This window comes from Monocercomonoides exilis (assembly GCF_001643675.1).
Source record: "Monocercomonoides exilis strain PA203 chromosome Unknown scaffold52-633478, whole genome shotgun sequence".
In the NCBI taxonomy this organism is placed as follows: domain Eukaryota; phylum Preaxostyla; order Oxymonadida; family Polymastigidae; genus Monocercomonoides; species Monocercomonoides exilis.
Window position 1 is genome coordinate 219,943 of NW_027150597.1, and position 17,694 is coordinate 237,636.

The following is a 17,694-nucleotide window of genomic DNA, read 5'->3' on the forward strand; positions in this document are numbered from 1 at the left end:
GTTGGTACGATCAAACTTTAATTTTTTATTTAAATCTTTTAAAAAATGAGCTTCGTGTCAAAAAGAGGGAAAAGTGCAAAACTTTATCCACGTGCATTTGAAGCATCTAAAACTTTACGTAAAGCAACTAGCGGTGAGCATGCATTATTGAAAATGAATATTTTCATAATTAATTTGTTTAATTCAGATAAAGCCATTTCATATATTTCCATGATGCCAACAAAAATTAAGCATCTTACGGAACTTATCTCTGCTTGTGTTTTTCTGATTTTTTTTGATTTATTATGTTCAAAAAATGATTTTTAGCAATTTCGTGATTCAAAAGATGATGTACTTAAGGATTGTATTATTCCAACTCCATCAAGTGGACCAGGAAAAAATGATGCTATTTTGATGACAAATAAAGTTTGAAATTTAATTTTTTCGATGTTTACTTATCTTTTCCGAAAAAGAAATTGAGCGAAATGGTGAAAATTGTGATCAGTGAATCTCGAGAGCTCATTGAAATATATGAATGCTGGAGAATGTGGATACAGATGCATACTATGCCTATTGAGGATGTTTGTATTTTTTTAAATATTTGTTTATCTAATTTCACCAATTCATGTAATTTTATTAATAGGGCCAAGGCTTTGGGCATGATGTTCAAACAGAAGTTATGACTGACATCGCATCTGCTATAGACAATGCCTCTGCACTTTCTTTGAGCAGCACAGTTTTTCATTCCGATAGAGCGAAAATGGTTGAGAAAATTTGCAAATATCCAAAGATTGAGAACTTTGCGGAAGCTTTGAGAGTTGCTGACGAAATGGAATGGAGAGATATGTCTAATGCAATTATTACAATGAGAGATGATGCATGCCATCTTTTGGATCTTGTTCAAAAAAACAGAAGACATCTTGAAAACCCCTTTGGATCATCACATCATCTCCATCATTCCATGTTTTGAACATCTCACACATGTCACGAAAAGCACTTCAAATATTTTAGTTTTGTTGTATATTACATTTCCATTTTTTTTAGAAAATATGTTTAATATTAAAGGAAAAAACACGAAATTCTTTTTCCAACTTGTACACCAAAAATTATTCAATATCGAAAAACTTAAATTCAAGATCGGATGTTTTTAATTCAAAATCGAAAATCCTTCATCATCAAATTTTTTGAAAAATTTTTAAAATTTATGCTCATGTCAGTTTCTTTTCTTTCAGTGAATGATCTGAGGAATTTGTCAACTTCAATCAGAAAAAATATTTTTTTTGTTTTTTTTAATGTTTGACTCCAACAGCGTAAATAGGATAAAATTGAATTATGTCAAAACTCTTTCCATATGCTCAATAAATAATTAGTTTTTTTGCAAAAAATAAAACAGATAGGATGGTTCTTAACCTTGTTTCACTTACAAAGATATTTGAATTAATCTTATTAAAGTGATATGAAATATAATCATGGACAAAACCCGGGAAAGGGACAAAACCCGGACTTTTTCATAAAATTCATATTTTTCAACAAGTTTCAAAAATTAGATTATGATAATTCATACGTTCATATATCAGCATATAACACATCTTACCATATCTAAATTTTTATTTGTTGTGCTGTATTTATGAAGAAATAAATAATTTTTATTTTTGAAAATTTGACTTTTAATGAATTTTTCTATTTCAACTGAACGATTCAATTCATCTTCTACACATGTAACTTATTTTTTCTTTGTTGCAAACTGTTCTGATTGTTTTTCATTTTCGGCAATTTGCTATTTCTGAAGAAAAAAAAAACTATCATTTTTGAAAAATCATTATCAATGGGATTACTTAAAAAATATTTTTTGCAAAACACAAAAGCGTCCAAGTGAATTTAACACACGCATCAATAAATATGATAGTTATATAACATTTCCACGTTTTTGAAATAAAAAATAATTCAGTAGGTATTTTTTTAATGTAATTAGTTTTCATAATTGACTATTTATTATAATCACTTTCATTGAAATTATTACAAAAATGTATTTTTTGAAATGAATTAAAAATCATTTTAAATTTCAAAAACGTGGAAATGTTATATAACTATCATATTTATTGATGCATGTGTTAAATTCACTTGGATGCTTTTGTGTTTTGCAAAAAATATTTTTTAAGTAATCCCATTGATAATGATTTTTCAAAAATGATAGTTTTTTTTTTCTTCAGAAATAGCAAATTGCCGAAAATGAAAAACAATCAGAACAGTTTGCAACAAAGAAAAAATAAGTTACATGTGTAGAAGATGAATTGAATCGTTCAGTTGAAATAGAAAAATTCATTAAAAGTCAAATTTTCAAAAATAAAAATTATTTATTTCTTCATAAATACAGCACAACAAATAAAAATTTAGATATGGTAAGATGTGTTATATGCTGATATATGAACGTATGAATTATCATAATCTAATTTTTGAAACTTGTTGAAAAATATGAATTTTATGAAAAAGTCCGGGTTTTGTCCCTTTCCCGGGTTTTGTCCATGATTATACATTTAATATCATTTATTGAATTTGAAACCGATAAAATAAAACATTTTCAATTTTCAAAATGAGAAATAGACCATGAATATCAGTTTTAATCGTGGAAAACAGTAGTTCAAAACGAAAGAAAATCATATCTTTTAATAAAACATTTGAAATCATCAACATTTGTTTCAATAAAACTTCCTTGGTTTTGACTTGAATTGAAATTCTGAACAAATTTTCTTCTTTTTCGATTTTGAATAATTATTTTGGATGTTGAATAAATTTTGGTGCAAAAATTTCTTTGAAAAGTGCCTTTTGTTTAATAATCATATTAAATGAAAACTTCATGTTTTGATATAATTTCTTTTCACATATTCCAAATTTTTCTGTTTAGAAAACAAAATCTTGACAATGGTATTCTTTTCATTTTTGTGAAATTTCGTGAGTGGAAACATAAATATGATCAAAATTCTAATTTATATTTTATGAGATAATAAAGAAAAAAGAATTTCACAAAATATATTTGACATATGCTTAAAAAACACAACTTAATAATTATCAAAATACAAATTTCCACTTTTATGATAATTTCGTTGATACACCAAAAATCATTCTTTTTCGAAAAATTTTAATTCTATTTCGGAACATATATTTCAATTTCGAACCGCTAAAATATTTGGCTAACTTTATGAATAATTTGTGTGGTGTGATTCACATATAAAAATTCTTCATGAAATCAGACTGCTTTTTTTCAATATAATCGAATTGGTGATTATTCAAAAAAGAAACATGCAATTTATAACAGACTTTCTTTCTCATTTTTATTGAAAAAAATTACACAAAACAAAAAATTAATAATTGGAATTCGAAAAAGAGTATTTCAATTTCGAAAATAGTTTTTGACTGTATTTTTTCCATTTTGTGATGATGAATTTCTGTGAATGATATGTCGTTATTCATTTAACTACAAACAATCATTCTTGAATAAACATTGAATTAAAAAAAAATTAATCAATTTTTTGAAGATTGTTAAAATATTTCATAGAAATGATTCTGTTGTCGAATATGAAGAATTTCGTTCACTCAGCAACAGTTATTTGACCCAAAATTGAATACTGCAAAATTATTTCTTCTGAATAGAATAGATTTTGAGTTTTCAGTTAAAAAAAAGTATAACATTTTTTTTTAAAAATGCAGAAAATTCTTTTCATTTCAATAATTTGAAGATATCTTTCTATTTATGATAATCAAAAAATAAAAATGTGCAAAAATATCAAAATCGCTTTTTTCTTTTTTGAAAAATCATCAAATTGAAATGTCAAAACAAAAAGTTGTCTGATTACAAATAAAAATGTGTGTATGAATCAACCTATGCATATTATTTACATAAAAGGTTAAAATTCTTTCATTTCGAAATTGAATTGTTCTTTTTCGAATTCGTATATTAATTTTCTATTTTGAATTATAAATATCGAATAAGAATTATAAGTTTTCGGCTCAAGTTTTTTATTGGTGTTTTTTACCGAAAAATTAGTTGAACAAATTGATTTGACGCAAAATGTGTTGCAAGTGTTATTATATAACTAAATATGTGTTGACAGGGTTCGATGCATTAAATTCCTTAAATAATGGAAATGATAAAATTGAAAGTGCTTTAAAAAAATTGATAAACAAAAGAAGCTTTATTTAGAAGGCATCAGAACATAAAAATAAAACAAGAAAATAAATATTTAAAATAAATAATGAAAACAAAAACAAATAAATAAAAAAGAAAAATTAAATAAAACAAACAAAAACAAAAAAAAAAAAGACTTCAAAAACAAATCGAAAATTAAAGAAATAAAATATAACCAATCCTTTTTGAAATCATTCATTCGTTCGAGTTTTGATTATATAATATGATTTCAATGGGATTTTCGAAAAGATTTATTTTCTTTGAAATATCTTCATAAGATGTATGTATTCACAGTTGCAGTTTATTATTTCTGAATCCCATTGAGATAAAAATTTTAATCAAAACTCGAACAAAAGTGTGATTTCAAAAAGGATCAGCCATATAAAAAAAATCACTCCAAATTTATCTGTATGGGAGTTTTCTAACATTTGATTTCAAAAGAATAGTACTTATAAAAATATGACTAGTAAAAAAATGAAATGAAATTAATGAATAAGAAAATTAGATGAAAGAACAAACTCAAAACATAAATGTTGAAGTGCGAATTTTAGAGTTACAACATTATGGCATGTTATGCGAAAATTTTTTTGTTGAATGATGATTAATCTTTAACGCACAATGATTTGCTATTCGTGCAATCAAAGATCGTTGGGGATAATTGTTCAATATTTTAAAAAAAAAATAAATAGCACAGTTTATTCAGATAGCCACAATAGCAACTATTATCAAGCGGCTTGTCTTTTCAATTGTTCATTCAAGGGTGAAGCACAAATTATTGTGACTTTATTGTGATGTTTTTCACTCGGCTTCATCCCTCATTTATAATCTTTTTAATTGATTTTTTCACGTCCACCAAAGTGGGTCTTTCGTTTGGCTCATCTGCCCACATCTTTTCCATCAGCTCAACCACTTCTTCTCCATCGATTCCATCTGTCAGCGGTCGCACTCCATCTCTCATCATCTCCTGCGCTTCCTCCGCATCACACTCGCTCAAAGGCACTTCCCCTGCGGTCATTTCATGCAGAATCAGTCCAAGTGTGAAAACAACTCCCTTTTCAATTCCCTCTTCTTCATATTCCTCTTCTGGTGCTTTCCATCGCTTCATTTCTTCCCTTTCCTTTTCATCCTCTAATTCCTCCGTCAAAACGAATATTTCATTTTCGTTTCCTTCCTCAACAAAGATTGAATATGGGCACAACTGCCTCCCAATCATTTCCGTCCTTTCGTCTGCAACTGAAATCAAATGCTCAAATAGCTCTGCAACTGCCAAAACCACCTCCTTCCCATCAACAACATCCATCGCTCTTGTTCCCAGAGTGAAATTACCTTGAACGGAATGAATTACTGAATGCAATGTTTTGATGTTCTTTTTCTTTATCTCTCCAAACGGTTTCTTTGCAGATATCACACTGAATGAATGTGATTGCAACACTCTAGCAACAGAAACATCTTCATAAGATTGCAATCGTGATTCCAAATCTGGTAAATCATTTTCATTTGGTGCCTCATCGCTCGTTCCTCCCGCTTCTGTACCCTCTTCCTCATCGTTGTCAATCAACAAAGGAATTTGACTCGTCATCCCTTCCAGCAACGTCGATGGCATTTCACTCATCTCAAAGCTTCTTTCATTGCTTTCCCTTCTCCTTTCCATCTTTCCCATTATCTGCTCATTTTCTAACCTTTTTTTTTCAACGTTCTTTTCTGATTCCCTTAATTTTTTTCGTAAAATCACCACCACAACAACAAATATAAATCCAAACATCAAAAAAAGCACAGCCATCATAACAATAACAACTATGCTCCATTCATTGCTGTTTTGAACTTTTTTGTTATTTTCATCTCCTTCATTCTCATTCCCATCTCCTTTTGATTGAGACTCACTCTTGTTTGTCACCACAATTCCATTAGAAGAAAATGATTCATCTTTTCCAAACACAATGCACACACTCACTTCTGTTTTCATCTCCATCACTTTCAACAATTCAGATGAGATAACCGAATGTACCTCCTTCTCTGATATATAGTCATCTTCTTCTAAGATATTTGTCTGTGAAAATTCAACATCCCCATCTTTCATGTTTATCTTCAGCGACAAGTTGCATGGAAGAAGCAACTTCCCATGAATGATCAGTTCCATTTCTCCTTTTGGCTGTGTCGTATTCTTCACTTCTTCCAAGGCAGGGATGAAAAATGATGATGTTCTTTCACTCGCTATCCCTCCCAATTGGCATCCTTCGTCCAATATCCACAACGATGTGTTTGGCAACACTCCTTCTCCACCTTTCACACTTGCAACATTCAGTTCGCTATTCCCTGTGCAAATCACATTCCTTCGGGCAGATGGATATCCCTCAATCTCTGGGTTATTATCCTCAAACTCTCCTTTCTCAATTTTCACACTCCCTCCACTCACCCACAACCCACCTCCCTTGCTATTTCTGAATGTTGTTTCCCTCATCTTCACATTGCTCTTCTCAATATCAACCATTGACCCATTCCATTTGCATAATCCCTCTTTTCTATTGTTTTCTTCATTAACAATTTCATCTTCCTTTTCTCCATCAAACACACAATTCTCAACCCTCACGTCCTTGGAATTCCTAATCTGCATCATTCTTCCCTTATCAACCAAATTCGCACACTTTCCAAATGAGCTGTTCAGCACACTCACCACTTGCTCGGCATCTTCCATACCAATCGCACACCCTTCAGACAGTACAGTCATATTCTCAATCGTCATGATCTTCATCACCACTTTCGCCTTTCTTCCAACACTCACAACATCTCCCTCACTTTTGATATTTGAAATGCTCGTTTCAACAATTGTCACATTCGATTCTTCGTAAAAGGAAAGCACCGCTGTTGTTGAATGAATATTCTTGAATGTTGAATCAAATATCTTCAGCTCTCCGCTTTCCACACTCACAATTGAACTGTTCAACTTCATATCCTCAACTGTTGTTGAAAAAGAGAAGAACTCGCATTTTTGGATCTCCATTGACCCGTTCTTCACTTTCATAAGATAATTGTGGATGATTCAAATCCATCTTCAAACTGGAATGAGCACCTCTCCACTGAACATTCATTCACAAACTCCATAACGCAATCCTTCTCTGAGGATTTCTCAATCTCGGATTTCAATCTCAAAATCGCCTGTGTCTTTTTGAATGAAGTCACAATCAGATCTTCAATTACACACTCCCTCCTCACAAACCCTTCTCCATCAATCAGAATCCCATTTATCACCCCTTCCTCGATGTGCTCAACCCCACAGTTGATGCTCACACACGGATTGCTCTGTGCCCCACATCCTCTCCCATCACTCCCTCTCCCACTCACAAACACCTGTGCCGAGTAATAGAATGTGATCAGCGGAATCAGATCAACATCTCCCTCGCTCCAAACATCCCTCCCACAGATGGAGTTGTTTGAATTCAATGACTCCTGGTTGTAGTTCAAAGCAAACAGTGCTTCATTGATCTGGCGATCAATCGAGTGACATCTGATGAATATGTCTTTCCCCACAAAAGCCTCATTCAAATTGAACAAGATATTCACAATCTTGAAATTCAGAGGAGGAATCTGAGTTTCATATCCATAATTGGCATTTGGATCATATCCATCAATATACAGCCCTCCTCCACGCCCTGAACCAGTCGAGCACTTGCACATCGAAAATGAGCTGCCATTCACTTTCAAAGCTGATTCATCACTCTTCAGCACCACTCTCATTCCTCCACCTTCTGCACTCAAAGCGCTCTTGCAGTTTGTTATTGAACACTCATCAATCACACACTCCACTACATTCTCAAATGATCCTACATCAATAACACCTGCTCCAATTCCTTCGTTTGTGATGTTGGCAAATGAACACCCAACAACCCTCAAAACAGGTTTATTGCCATTTAAATGTCTGTTTCTTTCATTATTTATTTGGTTTTCGTCTATCATCGAAATCAAGCTTCTTTTTTTCACATCGGCAAATGAAATGTTCACATTCTGAACAGTCACCTCAGCTGCACTTGGCCTGAAAGCAATCAACCCTTTCAACTCTGAAATCAAACTCAACGAACACCTCTCAACAACAACGCTCCCTCCATTAACTCTCATCAGGCAACACGCAAAACTTTCCACCATCCCACCAGCTGACCCAAATGAACAATCTGTAACCGACAAGAATGCATTTGTTCCTGATGATTCAATAAATGTATTACGCTGCACTACAATATTTGGACTTGTGAATGACATGTTTATAAAAGATAAAATCAAATTGGATGATATCATTGCGTTATTGCTTGAATTATTCTCATCTTCATCATTAATTAGCATTGCAGTGTCTCTCATTGCTCCTTTTATCAAAATTTTTGGAAATTCCAGATCTGAAGATGTTTGCAATAAATATAAAAATGAAATGGAATGGCTCAGCAATCCAGAACCCGCAATATTGATGAGCGTTTCGCCTTCTCCAAGCGTTGCATATCGAAGAGATATTAGGTAATCAATTGATGAACATGGCGCGACAGAATATCCGCATTCACTGAAATCTCCTCCTTTTTCTTTCGAAACATAACCGATTCCACTCCAATAGTTCCACAAATATACAACAAGTGGAATAACATACCTCTCTCCCGTGCTCATCCTTTCAAAACCACAGAGTTCATCTAATGATCCAACTTCCTCTGAACTCATCTTCCATTTAAAGTGCACAAAATCAACAATTGTTTGCAAATACCAACCTGATACAAAAATATTATTTCCTCTCATGTGAGCCTTGCAATCCAAGAACTCAACACTTGAGACCACAAAATTATGCGAGTTTTCCTTCAGCCATAGCATCATTCCTCCTCCATGTTCACTGCACTTGCATCTGGAGAATTTTGTTGTTTCGCTTGTCTGTGTTGATGAAATCCCTGCCTGCAGCTTGCTTGTAGATGATTCCAACTTGACTTTGATCCCACCACCACTACCATCCTCGCACTCGCAATTTTCAATAGTTGTGTTGCAGACAACGAACGTCTCCTCTTTATCCACAATCTTAGCCACAACCACTCCGTCACCTTTCATCAGCTTCACATTCATCACAGTCACATTCGCAAGCACGCTCTCTCTCAATGTAGTGGAAGTCAGATACAGTGAAGATAAAGACAATGAAAACGATGTTGATGAGATAGGTTCAGAGAACAATGGTTTTGAAATACACATATCTTTGATCTCTACATCAATCATTGATAGCTGTGACAGCGGCACCACAAAAACTGACGAAGATATCACATTCCATCCAGTATTACTCATGGTGATCACAATATTCTCCAACGAGAGTGACCCACTCCCACCAGATATCACAACCAAACTCGGCGAGGAATCTGCTGTTGAATTGCAATCGACCTTCAAGTGTCTCATTCCCAAATGGCCACTCGTCGCACTAAAAAGTGCTTCTGTTGTTTGAGAAGAGGAAAATGATTTTGTACCAATTATACTCGCTTCCCTTCCTCTTCCAATGATAATGATCTTCTTTGATTTAATATCAATTGTTGAAGTTTCACTTTGATGCTGCCCTTCCATCAAAGTTATTACAATATTCATTTGTATTTCACTCATCTTAAATGCCTTCTTCACAGTCTTGCATGGAAATGTCTCATTAACCCCGCATGGTTCATGTGCATCATTCCCATCAACAGAAACAAAAATCGTCTTTAACTTTAGCCAATCCTTCTTTTCTGAAAGCTGATGTAACCAGGAACCATCTATATAACGATTATATGTGTAGCAAACCCTCCTGACATCTGTATTTGTGGTATAACATTCATAGAATGGATTTTTAGAGTCCAAATAGGTAGCATAACCATCTTCATGCTGAACATCATGACCATACGGTGGGTTTTCCAAGCATTTACAATCGAAAAAATAAAGGAAAAAAAAATACACGCTATTATTTCTTAAAATTGCATAAGTCAGGCCCAATTTCAATCCTCCTCCATATGAATTTGCAAAACAAGAATAAAAAAGAATATTTTTGACTTTGAAACTTTCTGGAGAACCTGTACAAAACATCCCTCCGCCTTGTGTTCCTGAAAGTGAGCATGAAGTGAAATTGCTATCATGCAAGCACGTATTTTCACTTCCTTCATTTTCTGCTCCAATGCAGTCCGTTCCTGAAAATTGAAAAGCAAAAAGATAAATCCCTCCTCCTTTATCAACTGCTTGACATTTCAGGAATTCACATCCGCTAATCCTGACACATGTAGTTATATTAAAAGCAAAAATTCCACCTGCAGAACTTCTTTGAGCAATGCATGAATTGAATGAGCTATTTTCCGAAATAATTGAATTTATATGCTCGCAATTGATTGCTCCTCCATCATGATGTGCACGACAATCGTTGAATATACAATAAGAAACGAAAAGTTTTCCAGATTGCAGAACGCTCATGAAAATTGCTCCACCACTCGTTGTTCCGCTGCTATATGATATATCACCTTCGGTTGTTCTCGATCCACTCCACTCACACCAAATGAATGTATTTGTTCCATTAGTTGTTTGGTTTTGTCTCCATGGATATTCTTTGTTTTCTTCACTTCCAATGAATTCAACATTCCTTGTCCGGAAGCATCCAATAAATGAGGCGTTCGAAACAGATAAGGAAGCCAAGGGGTTGTTGAGTGAAGGAACAATCCCACCATCATATACATCACAGACAGACCAAAATGAGCAACTGCTCATTATACAATTTGTTTGGGAAAAGAAAGTGGTTGAAGGTGAGCATGCATCATTTGCTGTTGAGATATTGAAAAATGTGAGTTTGGAGAGGGATACAAGGGGTATTGAAGGGGATGACAGGAATGGGGCTGATGAGACACAAAAAGAAGAGAAGTGTGATTCGCTCACCGAAATACTCCCTTCAATGCCTTCTCCATATCCATCTCCTTCTCTTCCTCTTCCTCTTCCTCTTTCTCCTTCACCTTCTTTTTCTTCACCTCCACCCTTCTCTCTTCCATATCCCTTCCCTCCAAACAGCCTGCCTGAATAGATCTCTTCCCCTCTTCTCCACCCTTTCAATGTGATGTTCCTCAACACCCCGATGCACCCGCTCAGATCAAATGCCCCTTCCTCATTGTCCTTTCCCATCCCCACAACACACTCACTCATAACAGCCACACTCCACTTCCTTCCACACATTAATCTCCCACATTTACCCCCAACCAGCTCTATCCACTTCAGCTCAATCGACGAATTCCAAACCTGAACACGACCACTAAACACACTTTTCCTCTGTCCTCTTTTTTCGCATAATTCAATCCCTTCAATTCCTAACATTATCAAAAAAATTGTGTCGATCATCCTTTTGAAATTATCAAGAAAATTTGTTGAGAATAAATATTGTTGATCAAAAATGATCGTCAATCCCTTATTCAATAAAAATATCACTGCATATTTGGAACGAAAATTTTAGCAATCTGAATTTTGTTTCATTCTTCTCTATAGACCTCTGCGACAAGTGGAAATTTTCGTCACCAACTGACACAGGTGACCGACATGTTCATTTTTTTTCTTTTGATCATAAATTATTTTTTAAAATTCTGATTTTTTTTGTTTTCTTTTTGAAAATAAATTTGCTCTTTTTAGATAATGAAGTTTTTCTGAAATAGAAAGAAATATATTTTGTTGATAATTGAAACAAAAATATCGGTGAATAAAGCAATGATAATGGTTTAGTGACAAGATCAGTGAAATTTGGAATTTTAAAATCCGCTGGAAGTCACTTTTGTCGCTGACATTTCATCAAGTCAGTGAATTGATTCAGTTCGAAAAAGAAACAAAATTGCATTATAGTATGTTTCGCTTCGAAAATGTTTCTAATTTCACTTTTTTGTCAGTTAATACCAAAATACCATCGTTCTAAAACCCGGTACTTTTTCTAATACCCGGACTAAACAAAAATATATCACATTTTTATTTCGCAATCATTCCTGAAATTTGTTCATCCATATTCAGATAATCGTTCTCTAAATTCAAACAGTTGGATTTCATTGTATTTTTTCATTTTATGTCAATGATTGCCTAAAAATTGAAGAAACAACGAAATATTTCAAAGAAGACAAACAACAACGTTGCAAATTGTGAAACATGAAGAAATATTCTAAGATTGATTATATGGAATTTATTTATGATGAAACATATTTGATCGAATGAATTTCATTTCCTTTTTTAAAATTTCATTATTTTAGTCGAAAGATCAAAACCATAAAGATGACAAACCATTGCGAACTTTCTGCATCAGACCTTCAAAAAAAATTGGCATGTGCTGAAATTAGGAAATTGGGCAGCATTTCAAAGAAAATTTTTGAAATCAAAAAGAATAATGTTGTGTCACCTCATGTGGCAATCGGATCTGGAATAATTTCAAAAGGCTCTTGGTATCGAGGAGTGAATGCACAGAAGAATAACAGAGAAGTGGGAATCAATGGAAGACCTTCCATTATTACAGACTCAATGATTGAAACAATAGAAAACAAAACGCTTGTTATGCTGTCAGAAGGGAAGGTTGTTCGAGTAAAAGATATCTACAAAATGGTTTGAAATTAAAATTTCTTATTTCTTTTAATTTTTTTTTATTATTCAGATGAAAGATTATTATGAAGAAAACTCTAAGGAAAAAACAAAAATAAAATTTCCATGTATTTCAGCTGCATATTATTTGATCGATCATAACAAAATACTCAAATCTGCATTATCCAAACCGATGGAACGATCCAAAATGTTGGCACAGTCACCAGATGGTATCCGTAAATGGTTTGATCGATTCAAAAATGTTTTGGATACATTCAATATAGGTGAAAACGGGATATTTAATTTCGATGAAACATCTTTGAGATGCGGAGAAAGCTCATGCAAGCTGTGCGTGTGTTTGAGAAATCAAATTCCTCCGTCACATCCAATTCCCAACAAAACAACAAATTCGACTCTTTGTGTCTGTGTTTGTGCTGATGGATCGTCTTTGCCTTCTTTTCTTCTGTATTCCAGTCGAAAGCTTCCAGTAGAATTTCGAACCCTAACGTCATTCAACATACGCTTTATCTCATCATCTTCGGGATGGATAAATTCATCAATCTTTGAAACGATCATGATTTCCCATTGGATTCCTTCGATTAAAACAAAAATGAAACTCTTAAATATGCCAAAAGCTGTTTTCCTTCTTGATAACCATCCTTCTCACATCAATGAAAAAGTTGAGAAATGCGCAGATAAACAAGGAATAATAATGATGAGATTTCCTCCAAATCTCACTCATCTTCTTCAGCCATGCGACAGCAGCATATTTGCAAGATTTAAAAAGACTTTTAATGACAATTTCAACCCACCGCAACCACATTCTTCCTCTTCGTTTCGAAGTGAATTAGCAAAAGTTCTTCCTGAAGCACTCACTTCTTCAACATCTCCATCAACAATAAAAAGCGCGTTTCAGAAAACTGGTATTTGGCCTGTGATGGCAGCACCTGTTCTGTCAAGAGTTTCTGGTTCACCCATTTCGCAGAGAACAGAAGAAAAATCAAACTGGGACTCGGAGTTGTATGGAAAATATTCTCCCACAAACAAAAGGATAAAAACAAGAACAAGCCATATGGATCGCAGCAACATGAAGCCAGTAGAAAGTGAGGAAACATCTGTTTCAAATTTTCAAGACAGAAAGGATGACAGCATTCCTGTGAAAATGCGCACAAAAAAAGTGAAACAATACAGAAATCAGTTAAGGAAATTGCTGAGCAACATAAATGAGCCAAATGAAAAGAGTATGAATTATGAGAAATCATCAAACAAATATGAATTGAGAGAAAGAAAAGTTAAGAAAAAGCGACTTTTAATTTCGTACGATGATGATGCAAACTTTGCGAAGAATTTCAGTACTATTTAGATTTTTACTGTTCAATCCAATTCAATTAACTTCTTGAAAAAGTGTGTGTGTTTTGGCTTTTTCATGATTAAATATAAAGATTGTCATTAATCAGGATGTTTTGATTTTTTATTCAAAAAAGATTATCAAAATTCACTTCAAACTTGAAGAAATTTTGTGTGAATAATCATAGAAGAATATTCCCTAGTTTTAGAAAAAGTACTGGGTTTTAGAACGATGGTATTTCATTTTTCAGATATTGAACCTCCATTTTTCAGTGAAAGAAGCAAATTCAAACTTTTAAAAAAGGTGATATTGAATAAAAATAGAAGTGTAATTTCGTTTCTGAAAAGCAGTTAGTTATAGACAGTTCATTTTTTCTAAGTTTTTTCATTCACTGTTTGATTTTCTTTCTTTGAATGCGGCTTCATATATTGAAAATTACATCATCATGAATAAATAAAATAAATATCCATTGAATGTGCCTCTTGAAGTTTTCAATTACTCGCTCAGGATCACAACAAACTCATCGATGATAGTGGAAAGGAAAAAATGGCAGGCAAAAGCGTAAAGTTTTCCAAATTGAGGGGTAAAATTGATATTTGATGATGGAAGAAACATGTGGATATTCATCTTTGGAAAAGAATGAGTTTATTCACGCGAATGAAATCAATTTATTGAGCTAATAACATCAATTATGATATGATTGCCGGATTTATTTCGTTGAATATGGAACTTCAATGGATTTATTATAATTCAATAACTGCGTCAATCTTGTGAAAATCATGTTTTCATTTTGAAATCGCTGGCAAAGCGATTAATTAATTTTATATTCATCCAACTATTTAAAATTCTTGACCCCTATTGCTTGATTCACAAGAGTTTCAATATTTTTTTCTTCTTCTAATTTAAAGATTGTTTTCTTTCAGGATTTCTCTCCTTCCTATTGTTGTGTGAAAAAACGAAGATTCCATGGAAAGAGTGGAAAATACTTAAAGAAAGAAAAAACAATTGAAAAGAGCAGAGAAAAGTCACTGGAATAAAATGAAATTATTATCGGAAAAAGGTGAAAGAAAGAACGCACCATTCATCATGGATCATTTCAAAAAAGTTTTCTGCAGGCGAAAAAATCAGATGAAACAATCATATAAATTAGATTTTTTATCAAAGAAAATGCGTTGAAATTTCACTTCTTTTTTTTTTTGAAATTGAAATAGCATAATGAATCTCATTAAAATATTTTAGTGATTATTTTCCATTTTGTCAAGCGATAAAAAAAGAATAGTTTATTTTTATTTTTATTTTTATTATTATTATTTTTTTGCAACAATATTATATGAAATGAGCTGGTAGAACATTTACGAAATTATCATAAACATTCAAATATTACACATGATAATATCGTCTGTTTGGAAAATCAAAAAAAAATTCATTTAAATATATATTCATATCTTCGTGAACTTCTTCTTCCTTCTTTTCGGAAACTTAACTTTTGATTGGGTTTCTTTTCATTTCTTCTATTTCTTCTTTCTTCTTTTGTTTCAATTTCCTTGAAAACTTCATAAAATACCCCAGTTATCCAATGACGTTTCGTCATTCAACGAAGGCTGCTGATTTTCCTCAAAGAAATATCAATTTCTCCCACTTTCATCTTGTGATCTACATTCACAGCTCTGTTAATCACAACTTCTCTAAATAAATAAATAAACTGAACGAACTTTTTCCTGTAATTATCCTTTGCTATTCGAAATGCCTGAACAATACTGCTGATATTCCACAAATTCTTCATTCCACAAATTGCGAAGGAGAAAAATGGACTTTTAGGTCTGGATTCTTCTCAAAATAAATAAATAAAACAAATAAACAAATAAACAAACAAACAAACAAACAAATAAACTCTTCTTTCGTTTCTTTTCTTCTTTTCTCCTCAAACCTTGTTTTTCCATAATTCTAAAAATTCTCTCCTTGCATCTCTCCCAACGTGCAGCTCATCGCAATCCCACTTCCCCAGTTTTCATCGTTGACCAAACAGACAATCAAAAATCCTAACGCAAACAAGAAGCCGAACATCGTCAGGTTGCGACATCTTTCGTGATGTTCTTTGATTTCCTTTATCACTTCAAGATACAGCTCTTTTTCATATTTCTGTTCAAAAATAAACAAGATATCGACAAATTTCAAAAGCAATTCAAAAAGGAAAATTAAATAATTGGAATATATAAAATATCTTAATAAAAATTATGAAAATAAAAAACCGTTATTGTCATAAGCAACTCAAGGCCATCAAAGTCATTTTTCCTTCTTTTCGAACTTTCTCTATTTTCTCTTTCTTCATCACAACATTCAGAAAACATGACACATAAATCGATAATAATTAAGAAGATAATCAGTCGAAAAGCATTTGATAGCTTTCGAAAACTTCAAACAAAAGGTCTGCATCCTTCTCTTGACTTTTCTTCTCATTTTCTTCAAAAATCTTCTTTTGAATTCTATTTCCTAATGATGTTCCTCAAAAACTTCGAAAATGTGTGTGGTTCGTCTCTTTATAAATACCGATATTCTTTAACATAAAACACATATTTTCCAAAAATACTTTCTTTTCTTCAATCATTTTGTGTATTTAAGCGAATAGTTCCTATGTGAAAACGCGAATTATTTCTTCATCATCTTTTAATCAATCATCCATTTCATTGTCTTTATTTGTGTTTTTATCAATTTCAGTGTTATGCTTCAGCAAAGAAAATTACACTTCAAATTAAGAAACAAACAAAAAATGCAACAAACAATAATGAATGTTCGAATTTAAACACAAACCTTTCAACTTTTTTGTGTTATTCGTTTCCTGCATTTTTTCTTATTAAAGCAGCTGGAAAGCAACTGAATTTAGAATAATTTTTATTGCGTTCAAGATGTTTGGATAGAAGACAGCTGTTCCAAATATAAATTTGAATTATTGATGAGTTATTTGTATTCATTCTACTCTTTAAAACTTTGACCCAATTAATAAGACATTCTAATAAATAGTTAATTTCCACAACATTATTTTGTAAGTGTGGGTTGAATGATCAATTGTCATTCTTCAAAAATAACAGAACCACACATGCTTTTTTGATAAATCATAAATTAAAATTGAAGTGGTTTTATCATAAAAAATTAGCAATTTTTATTTGTTCAATTATATTTTATTAAATTTTAATTTTGATTCAATTTTTTTTTTCCTTTTCTTTTCTTTTTTTTTTTTTTCTTTCTTTTTTTTTTTATTCAAAATCATTTCAAATGATTCAAAAAAATATTTTTGAAACTTTCATTTCAGACTTGCGTCTGCTCTTCATTTCGACTCGATTATCACATTTCAGTACATTCTCAAATATCTGAGAAGTCAAGTGTTTTTAACTTTTATGAACTTTTTTTTCCAATAACTTTAATCAATCAAACTTTTAACGAAAATGAAATAAAATTACTAAAATAAAAAGCTGATTACTGAAAATATGGGAAATAATTTTTGAAATTATATTTTTTCATTCAAAAATTTCGGTGCGTAATTATTTCTTGAATATCAATAAAAAAAATTGAAAAGTTAAAAGGCTTATTGAACACATTTCAATCTTCAATTCGGAAAAAACATTTGTTTCAAAAAACTATT

At 32.2% G+C, this 17,694-nt stretch overlaps 5 protein-coding genes across 5 annotated transcripts; 2 read left to right on the forward strand and 3 right to left on the reverse strand.

Annotated features, from left to right (window-relative positions):
• The first annotated feature begins 2 nt into the window (after positions 1-2).
• On the forward strand, positions 3-1,065 carry MONOS_13134 (putative proteasome activator p28). Its single transcript, XM_067865815.1, has 5 exons — positions 3-133; positions 188-252; positions 307-405; positions 453-560; positions 623-1,065. The coding sequence occupies exons 1-5, from the start codon at positions 46-48 to the stop codon at positions 947-949; spliced, it is 687 nt and encodes a 228-aa protein (XP_067720628.1). The 5' UTR covers positions 3-45; the 3' UTR covers positions 950-1,065.
• A 3,905-nt stretch (positions 1,066-4,970) lies between these two features.
• Positions 4,971-7,109, reverse strand: MONOS_15096 (uncharacterized protein; the record flags this gene model as incomplete). The annotated part of the gene is made up of 1 exon (XM_067867949.1): positions 4,971-7,109. The coding sequence occupies one exon, from the start codon at positions 7,107-7,109 to the stop codon at positions 4,971-4,973; it is 2,139 nt and encodes a 712-aa protein (XP_067720629.1).
• Positions 7,110-7,177: 68 nt separating this feature from the next.
• Positions 7,178-11,500, reverse strand: MONOS_15097 (uncharacterized protein; the record flags this gene model as incomplete). The annotated part of the gene is made up of 1 exon (XM_067867950.1): positions 7,178-11,500. One exon carries the CDS (start codon positions 11,498-11,500, stop codon positions 7,178-7,180), a length of 4,323 nt encoding a protein of 1,440 aa, XP_067720630.1.
• Positions 11,501-13,334: 1,834 nt separating this feature from the next.
• MONOS_15098 (uncharacterized protein) lies at positions 13,335-14,072 on the forward strand (the record flags this gene model as incomplete). Its single annotated transcript, XM_067867951.1, has 1 exon — positions 13,335-14,072. The coding sequence occupies one exon, from the start codon at positions 13,335-13,337 to the stop codon at positions 14,070-14,072; it is 738 nt and encodes a 245-aa protein (XP_067720631.1).
• A 1,929-nt stretch (positions 14,073-16,001) lies between these two features.
• Positions 16,002-16,405, reverse strand: MONOS_18191 (uncharacterized protein; the record flags this gene model as incomplete). Its single annotated transcript, XM_067871186.1, has 2 exons — positions 16,002-16,196; positions 16,307-16,405. 2 exons carry the CDS (start codon positions 16,403-16,405, stop codon positions 16,002-16,004), a joined length of 294 nt encoding a protein of 97 aa, XP_067720632.1.
• Positions 16,406-17,694: the final 1,289 nt, after the last annotated feature.